This window comes from Parasteatoda tepidariorum, unplaced genomic scaffold, assembly GCF_043381705.1.
Source record: "Parasteatoda tepidariorum isolate YZ-2023 unplaced genomic scaffold, CAS_Ptep_4.0 HiC_scaffold_1591, whole genome shotgun sequence".
Taxonomy (NCBI): domain Eukaryota; kingdom Metazoa; phylum Arthropoda; class Arachnida; order Araneae; family Theridiidae; genus Parasteatoda; species Parasteatoda tepidariorum.
In genome coordinates, this window is record NW_027261440.1 from 1,139 (window position 1) to 11,499 (window position 10,361).

Consider the following 10,361-nt stretch of genomic DNA (forward strand, 5'->3'; position numbering starts at 1 on the left):
TGGGTTTAACCGCAAATTGGAAATCCCACTAGTTCAATCTGGTGCGAAGCATAATATTAATTTCTCTTTTTGTTTATTTGCAATTTAAGGGGAATTTTTTTTCCACACAATTATGAAAGTTGTCTTTCGAATTATAATTTGAAGCTGAATAAAATTTTTATAATTATTATTTTTAAATTATAAATTTAAGAATTTTTACTAAAATTTAAAATTTTAAGTCGTACTTATTTTTTTATCGCTTATATAAATACAAGTTTAAATAAAAGATTTAAAGTTTATAAATGATAAAGAAATGAGATTAAAACTTATGAATTCTTAAGACGTAAGATTAAAACTTACAAATTAAATTTTTTTAAAAACTTTTTTACTCAAAAACTGCATTTTCATTTTTATTTTCTAATCGCGCTTTTAGTCTAGGTGTCATTTAAAATTTTTAGACTTAGATACTGNTTTCGTGGTTTTCCTCTCCATGTAACGCAAATGCGAGTTAATTTCATCAAAAAAAGTCTTCCACAAGGGTTCAATTTCTCCTAATACTTGATCATGCAGTCTTCTGGAATGAGTCAAACATTTTTAGGCTACAGAGTTGAACATTGGTAGTTGTAAACTCAAAGTCGGGTCATCTGTTCAATGATGGATGTAAAATGAAATTAATAAGCCCGGAAAATATTCTTAAGTTACAAACTCGGGACAAAAACGAATTTCTTATTATTAAGCCATTATGCGAACGATTTGCTTTTCTTGACTCTAAAAAAATATGGGTTTAACCCCAAATTGGAAAATATAATTCCACTAGTTCAATCTGATGCCTGGTTGAACCATAAGGACCCTTAATATTAATTTCTCTTTTTGTTTATTTGCAATTTAAGGGGAATTTTTTTTCCACACAATTATGAAAATTGTCTTTCGAATTATAATTTGAAGCTGAAAAAATTTTTATAATTATTATTTTTATATTATAAATTTAAGAATTTTACTAAAATTTAAAGTCGTACTTATTTTTTTATTGTTTATATAAATACAAGTTTAAATAAAATATTTAAAGTTTATAAATGATAAAGAAATGAGATTAAAACTTATGAGTTCTTAAGACGTAAGATTAAAACTTAAAAATTAAATTTTTTTAAAAACTTTTTTACTCAAAAACTGCATTTTCATTCTTATTTTCTAATCGCGCTTTTAGTCTAGGTGTCATTTAAAATTTTTAGACTTAGATACTGATAATTTAATTTTTACATTGAATTATTTTTGACTAAATGTATTTCATAATAAGGAACAAAAATCGTTTGATTTGCTTAACTATTTGCAGAGATAAACTGAAGTAGCGAAAATTGGAAATTAACATTAAAGTGCAGACAATTTTGGTCACTTTTCGGATTTAACTAGTAAGGCCATATTTTTAAGATGGCGCGACTATCACTATAATTTAAGGATTAAGGTTCCAAATCTATCACAAAAAAGTTACGTTCATTCATAGGAAGTATACGTTTTTGTGCTTACGTTTTTTTGCTAACTTTTTATTTGCTTAGCATTATTACTTCGTGTTGTTGGCTTCGGTCTGGGTGACATGCCTAAGAATGATCCGTAGACATGCCATCGCAACGTCTGCAGAGGGGAGGACACTCCCACTTCGATAGCCCCACGAACTTCATGTGTGCATTTTACGGTAGAACAGTTCAACGAGGACTTCGACAGATTTAACGTGCATCAGTCACCATTTACTACACGGGGAGTCTTCGGCCGGCGGAGTTCGAACCCACGAACTCTCGGACATGGACCCAGTGTGACCGGGCGATACTAACCCATTAACTAATTGTGACAGAAACATATGCTATTACAATTCAAATTAATATGAAAGGCTTACTTTTAAGCATTTAACAGACCAAATTTTGCAAGCTTTATGAATTGAAATAAATATAAACTATTTTATTATTCCAAAACTGTTTCGAAATTTAAAGTGAGACAAGCTACACATTTGTAGACAACAGACTACTTGGCCTCAAGAAAATAATAACCACAATTCTCCTGTTGAGGCCGGGATAGCCTGGTTGGCGGGACGCTGGACTCACGTTCGCCTCTCAATCACTCCCCGTGTAGTAAATGGTGACTGGTGCACGTTAAATCTGTCAGGTCACAATGTCCACCATATTCCCATAACAAATTATACCTCTGGGGGTACTGAGTTGGAGACGGATCGTTCCATGGTTCATGTCAAAATTGCGATCTGTGGTTGAATGAATGGGTCCACCCTGTGCACGGATGTGGTTTGGTCAAATTCTTGTACATAGATAGCAAACAAAAACAGTCGCACCCCTTCTGCCTTAATGACCGATTCTTCTGTTAATAGTTTTCCCCAAACTGAATTACGCGTCGGAAAGAACTAATCTTTGACGTAAAATAACAATTAAATTTTGATATCAGAATGTTTTCCAAACGTTACTATAAAAACATGCAAAATTTTATAATGTTCATGAAATAGTTTTTGAATTATGACAATCCGAAGCCAGGTCGATGACATTTTCTGAATGTCGGTGGTAGAAACTTTTTTTAAATGTAAGGAAAAAAATTTATTTGAGAATTATTTTGATAAAAAGAATGTATTAAGTTATTTAAAATTTTGTTCAAGACATGGTTTTCACAGCTATGAATGTTATGAATGAAAGATACAAGTCTTAATAATTTGCTATCTATTCTATTGTAATTAAGAAATTGAATTAGTACTTGAAAGCATAATGCATATTGTATATAAATAAAACTGATACTTGATCCTGCACTAGTTTTATATTAAATAGAAAAAATAGAGGACTTGAAGCATTCATACTTTTTTTTTTTAGTAACAGTTATTTTTACTAAGGAACTGTTACTAAATATTGTTTCCTATTAGTAACAGTTATTTTTACAAAGGAACTATTACTAAATATTGTTTCCTGACATATATTTAAAAACAGTAATAGTGAGTATGCTGAAGTCTCAAAAGTAGTTCTAAACTATTTTTCAATCCGACATTTGAGAGGAAATTTTATTTTACCAAAATAGATCATAATCTTGGCTGAAAAATATAAAAAGTTTTCCAAAATCTGACTATCTATTAATTGATAGTTACGAAAACAAAGAGGAACTATTTTGTTTTCACAAATTTGGAATTTAGTCCAAAAATATCCGAAGGAAAGTTCTCCTCCCATCTCTATGGGATGTTCGAACACTGCAGGTAAAGCGAGGGAACTTGTTTTGAGGGGCGAGTAAGGCAATCTGCTGTTAGAGAATGTTTCAGTGTAGGATAAACCGGGCAATGGCACTTAACTAGACCTATAGTATATATTTCTGACATTTACCAAAGGTCTAGTCATACTAGGTCCAGTTAAGTGACACTGCTCGGTATACATTTGCCCGGTATAATCCATGCCACGTCGTGTTGCGGCACTTCAGCGTGCTCGCGGGGACCCTACTCGATATTAGGCAGGTATACTAGTTTTTTTGGCTCTTCAGTGTATAATGCCGGCGTTTCATACTTTGCCGGTAACATAAGCAATTGTCGAGTTCGGTTATACGCATACCTCTCCATTGCTTTCTAATTATTAATAATAACTGGTTTTAAGGGGATCATTTGGTGAACAATTCAATATTTTTTTATAATTTTTCAGTTCAAATGAGAACCTTGATACTAATATCAAGTCAAAGGGTAGGTGTCAAAATTTTGAAAAACATACAAATATGCTAAGAAATATGTATAAAACATTTTTGAAAAAACTATTTTATTTTGTCCTTGATTCTCTATATATAATAGTTAGCACAGGTGTCTCAAAAATCGACGATGTTGCAAAATACTGTATGAGACGGGTTAAAAAATTCTGTATATTCTTCGGTTATACAGAACCCGGTTATCTGTATAGCCTGCATTTAATTTACACTATTGTCTATTTCGGTTATAAGCATTCCACTCCAGAGCTTTCTAATTATTATAAACAGCTGGTTTAAAGGGGATTATTTGGTTTTTTAATTTCTCTGTTCAAATGAGAACTTTGATGTCAAAAACATATACAGAAATATGCCTAATATATTTTCAAGTCTAATATATTATACTAGGAGGCTCCGCCCCCTGCTCGCTGACGCTCGNCCTTCCATTATACAGAACCCGGTTATCTGTGTAGCCTACATTTGTAATATCTTTATTTGCAATAAGAGTGAAATCACAGGTCTTCATTTAATATAACTTCATAGTTCTACAAATCACGTTCTCTTCTCAATTTATTAGCAGAGCGTGGTAGATTTCTTTGTATCTTTTCACAAATTCTTTTAATGCTCTCTTTGGCACGAACTAAGCATGGACGATCGTTATACAGCTAATAGAATCCAATTCATAGCTCTCTCTATAAATATTCCTGCCATCCCCTCAGAAGAGGATTGTGATGGCAGGTCTTTGGATTACCCTCAGGGATATTTCCTCGACATCCCATTGTTCAGCTCTAGTGCGACGTAAATGAACTACAACTACTCTATAAATATTCTATTAAACCGAAGAGATTTAAAGTGCTTAAAGGAGAAGGATTGGAAAGCTGTTTAACCATCTTTAAATTTATTTTAAATGTTTTTGCTCTAAGCAAAAAACGTTTGCACTTATAGAAAGCGATTACAGTAATAGTGAGAGAGACGTTTCAAATTAATTCCAATCTTTTTGAGTGTATTTAGTAGCCACCCTGTAATGCATATTATTCATTACCTTTATATATATATTAAGTGGTCACTATTAGAATAAAAGTATTTAGAGTTTCAAATTAATATTTAAGTGAAAAAGAAAAACTAGCATATATTAGGTGAATAAGTATCATGAAGCATAAGTGCCATTAAGATAATTAAACCCAGTTTATTTGTCTGATAACGCTCGAAATGACCCAAACCAAATGACCAAATGATCTGTGCCACCATTTCAATTTTCGAAACAAATAGTAGAGGGCCGGGATAGCCTGGTTGGTAGGGCACTGGGCCCATGTCCAAGTGTTTGTGGCTTCGATCCCAGCCGGCCGGAGACTCCCCGTGTAGTATATGGTGACTAATGCACGCTAAACCTATCGCGTCGCAAAAGTTCCCATAGCAAATCAATACCTCTGGGGGAACTGATCCAGGAGTTTCCTTGTCTTCTGGATTGGTTCAAAGCTTCAGGGCTACGAAGTTGAACATTAGTGGTAGTAAATCTAAAATTGGGTCGGCTGTTTAATGAGGGATATAAAAAATAAAAAAATTTAAAAAATAGTATGACTTGAAGGTCTGTAAGGTTGTAGGATTGGGCAAGAGGTGTGCTGGGACAGCACACGCGTCTTCTGGGTGACAGCTGTGTACCTTCTGTGCCCGAGGGGCCTGGATCCTGCGGACCTCCGGATGTGTGGGGAATATTGTTAATGCAGTGACCACGAAAAGACGTAAACCCGCTTCGCGGGTAGCCTGGCCACCTGCGGTGGCCAAGCAAATAAATTGGTTTTGATTTTATATTTATTGTCTTTGATTGTTGTTTGAAAAATTTTGCTAACTTTTTTGTTCTCTTCCTCACTTAAACATTAGTTTGCGATCCATAGAAAATTTTTTATTTAATTTCTTAGAAAAATTATACAGAGCGTGAAATAAAAAAGGAGCGATTTCAAAACTGCCAGGTACTAATACTCAATCTTAATGGTTCCAGAATCTAGCTTTTAACATTTTAACAAATAAGTGCGAACTGGGGTGGCTCAGGGAATAGAGCCGCTTCTCTCCCAAGGAAGGGAAGAAGGTTCGTATCTCAGAGATGGGTGTTCGATAGCAATTCCGCACCCGGCTTTCACGGAGCACAAATCACTTGAAGGTCTGTAAGGTTGTAGGATTGGGCAAGAGGTAGGCTGGGACTGCGTCTTCTGGGTGACAGCTGTGTACCTTCTGTGCCCGAGGAGCCTGGATCCTTAGCCCNACAGCTGTGTACCTTCTGTGCCCGAGGAGCCTGGATCCTTAGCCCGAGTGCCTGGGCTAAGGATCCTTATCTCGAGTGCCTGGGCTCTGTGCCCGAGGAGCCTGGTGGGGAATATTGTTAACGCAGTGACCACGAAAGGACGTAAACCCAGCCTGGCCACCTGCGGTGGCCAAGCAAAATCGACAGATTTAACGTGCATCAGTCACCACTTACTACACGCGAAGTCTTCGGCCGGCGGAGTTCGAACCCACGAACTCTCGGACATGGACCCAGTGCGACCGGGCGATACTGACCCATTAACTAATTGTGACAGAAACACATGCTATTACAATTCAAATTAATATGAAAGGCTTACTTTTAAGCATTTAACAAACCAAATTTTGCAGGCTTTATGAATTGAAATTTTTTTACTAAGTGATGAAGTGTGTTGTTGTTGTCGTTGTTACTTTGCGTCGCACTAGAGCTGCACAATGGGCTATTGGCGACGGTCTGGGAAACATCCCGGAGGATGATCCGAAGACATGCCATCACAATTTTGATCCTCTGCGGAAGGGATGGCACCCCCGCTTCGGTAGCCCGACGACCTGCGCGAAGTCGAGCACTTTACGGTAGCACAGTTTAACGAGGACCAATACCGCACACCCTTGGTCCCTACGCAGACTGATCCAAGTGGGCACCCACGATGAAGTGTGAAATAGGCCCTTTTCGAGCATGGTAGATGGAATGTAAAAAGTGAATATTAATGATTATTTTCAGCTCAAACTATGATATATAAATCTAAATTAAAGATATATTAAAAATATATAAGGATTATAATATATTAATCTAAACTGTTTGTTTTAAAATTACCTTATTTTACACATATGTAAATTCTTATTTTTTAGCATTTGTAATACATATTTGATCTATAGACAAGACTCAGTCATTGAAAATTAGTAATTTAAAATATTACACAACAACACTAGGAACTCAAAAAATAATAACTACTACAGGTATTAAAATATTTTTGAACAGTGTTAAGGTTGCAGCTGAAAAAAATAAGACATGAACTATCGTTAATTTTAATATTTTCAAATTAAAAGACAAATAGTTATATTGAAAACATTCCACAAACTACAAACTAAAATAGACATAAGCATAAAGCAAGCACTACTAGCAGTGTTTATGCTCATCTTTAGTTTCACAATTCATTCGTATAGAATCAGAGCCGTTTTCATGTTTTTAGGAGCCCCAGGCCTGTCTTTATTTTGGGGCCTTTTATGAGTAATTTCAGAGGGGAAAATGCTTTAATTTGAATAATTTTTGAAAATTATTTGAGGAATGAAAAAAATACACTATTTTAAAATCTTTATTACATTATTTATATAGAATGCTTTTCGATATATAAGGTAACGTTTAAGGCAAGGTGTTCCCGTCTACGTTCTTTGGCTTTTTCAGCCTCGGAAAGTTTTGGCCTTGGGCATCGTTTTTATTCCTGCTTCAACTCTAACTTTGGGGACTGTGTCAATCAGTTTGGACCCTCTTCATTTGTGATATTCACCTGAATAAGTATTGGTTTGTTGTATGTAGTTCATTTACGTCACACTAGAGCTGCACAATGGGCTATTGGCGACGGTCAGGGAAACATCCCGGAGGATGATCCGAAGACATGCCATCGCAACTCTGATCTTCTGCAGAGGGGATGCACCTACTCTTCGGTAGCCTGACGACCTGCACGCAAAGTCGTGCACTTTGCTGTAGAACAGTTTAACAGAGACCAATACCGCACACCCGCGGTCCCTATGCAGACTGATCCAAGTGGTCACCCACTTGGATCATCACTGACCGCAGCCAGTGATGCTTTACTTCGGTGATCTGCTGGGAACTGTGTCCTTACGATTAAATGAACAAATCAATCAATATTGTAGTTGAAAAGTGAGGACGCTATGAAGGATAATAAAATAAATAAATAAATGCTTTTGTTTAAACAAGCCAAATACGGTTTTTATTCGAAGTAATCTTCTTTACGAAAGCTAGTGCTAAGCTCACTCCATCCTGCTTTCAATTCCTTTTAGCGTCCTTCCAATTTAGCGTCATTTACTCTGCTGTTTTCATATTTCGTAATCTGGCAATCTTATTATGAAAATATTTTAAATCATTCTTATGTTTTTATTTCAGTGTTGTCTTTTTCTGTGGCATAGCAGAATCCATAATTATTGCGGTTTTTATCAAGTACTTAAGACTTTAATAAAATGATTGCTTCACAACATACTCAGTTTACATAGTATATCTACCAAATAAGTTTTTTTTGAGTTCCTCCTAGTGCTGTTAACATGATACCTGAATTGAATTTTAATTCTTCTGATTTTCCTAACACATGGAAGGATGACATCCGTATGAATTTTTTGTTTGCTCCTTTTCGGGAAAGATTTATAAATCCAGAAGGTTGGGATGGGAAAATGAATTTTTGGACGACTACCATACAGGAACTTTGCATTAAAAGTCAATCACCTTTAATATCTCAAGTTTCCTTATGTGCTGCATTACACAGAAAAGGGAAACAACCGCAATGTCTCGATGTTGTTCTGGATAATATGTTCAGGTACTATTTTTTCTTCATTTGTCAATTTAGGTGTATTAGGGCGGATTTGTTGGCCACTCTTTCTGTATAAGGTAAGCCCACTTTGCTACCACAATAAGGACTGATAGTACAGAAAAATGAAAGGGACAGTTTTCCTTATTGTGATTTATATCGGAATAATCGCCAAGTCTTGCTGGCAGCGTTCCGCGTTAAACTGGAAAAAAATTTGACAGAAAGGGACCAACTCGAAAAGTTTAACTCATATTCACCCTGGGCAAACATCTGCATGTTTTTTGTTTTTTTTTTAATTACAAGTTTAAAGTATATTTGGCACTCTGGTGGTTGTAGTTGGGGTAAAGATCACAATACAGAAATATCCTTGAAATGAAAAAAAGATACATGCCTTGTCTGGGGTTCAAACCCAGACAAGGCAAGGTATGTACACAAACCTAGATTTTAAAAAAAATTATGCTATCCAACATATACAGTGACCTCTCATTTATGTGAGGGGGGGGGCATAAGCATGTAAAAGTCAGGGATGAGATTTTTCCCCTTTTTAGCTCGCTTTTGTCTCTCGAATTTCAGCCTTTTTATCAAAAACTCCAATTCCCTAAACGTTTCTGGTTTGTTTTTTTTTTATATATATATATAAATAATAATCTTTTTCTGAAAATCCATTAGGATTGAGCCCTAGAATGTGAAGATTGGATCATTGGACCAAAAGTTAGTCCGTTTTATTTTTTTGCTCACTATTCATACATGATCCACGAAAATGGTCAGTTACTTTAAACAGGATTTGTGTTCCGGAAAAAATCTGGATTTTTCGCTAATAGTGATCCGGAAATCAAAGGTCCAGGCTTTTCAAAAAATCATTGATTACGGAAGTTTCCGGAAATCAAATTTTCAAAGGTGGAACTTAAAAACACAATTTATTTTATTTGTTTGTAAGTGAGAGCCAGATACTTTATAAACTTATATTCATGATTAATATTCATTTTTATCAGTAAATAGTTATTATAATCGTGAACTCAAATAAAGAAAGGCATATTTGTAAATTTTAATTACTTCTCCAGGTCATCATAGGTGAAATATTGAGAAAAAGGAAAGAAACCTTGTTTAAATTTTTTTCTAATTTTTCAATTTAACTGGGTTTTTTTTTAACTCAGGAAACTTTCTGGAATTTTAACATGAGCTCACAATCTGTTTAAAGAACTTTGGGATTATCAGGGCTCTGTTATAATTAATAAGATATTTAAATCCTTGAGTTCAGCATAAAAAGTAATGCCATAATAATGAATTTTATTATATTTTTATAGGCAAGGACTCATTCTTAGTGTTGATGAATTTAACAAAGCAGCGAATCTGAACCAAGGATGGCATCGTTGGGGCTTGGACGTTCTTGTTCAAAAACCTGTTGTCTGGGGTTTTTCTTCTGTTCTTACTGAGTTGGTCTAAAAAAGATGTAACTTATGTTGTGCTTTCTGTATTGAAAGTACGTGAAGGTTTATTATATTACTGTATTGGTTATTGATGCTAATTTAAATTTATTCTTACCACCATGACAATTTATGAGTTAATACACATTTTTCACTGCAGAGAGTCAGCAATATAATGTATTAATATAGTTACTTCAGACACAATTTCTAGTATTTCATCATAGCTACCAACTCTAGAGGATTTTCCAATAGACTACTAGATCTTGCCAGTTTCTCCTGATCTACGGGTTTAATTAAAATTCTCCTGGTTTTTGTACATTTTAGAAATTTCCCTGAAATTGCGTAAGTTTGATTTAAAAAAAATCCTTATTGAAATAGAATTTGTGTGCAGATTATTGCTTGAATATTGAATAATGTAATTGAACCTCTACTA

General features: G+C 34.8%; 1 protein-coding gene across 1 annotated transcript; it reads left to right on the forward strand.

The window, feature by feature from the left end:
• Window positions 1-7,826: 7,826 nt before the first annotated feature.
• Window positions 7,827-9,926, forward strand: LOC122272960 (charged multivesicular body protein 7; the record flags this gene model as incomplete). The annotated part of the gene is given in 2 exon segments (XM_043057006.2): window positions 7,827-8,513; window positions 9,809-9,926. Coding segments are annotated over 2 exon segments (387 nt in total), but the record flags the coding sequence as incomplete, so codon positions are not given.
• Between the last annotated feature and the right edge of the window lie 435 nt (window positions 9,927-10,361).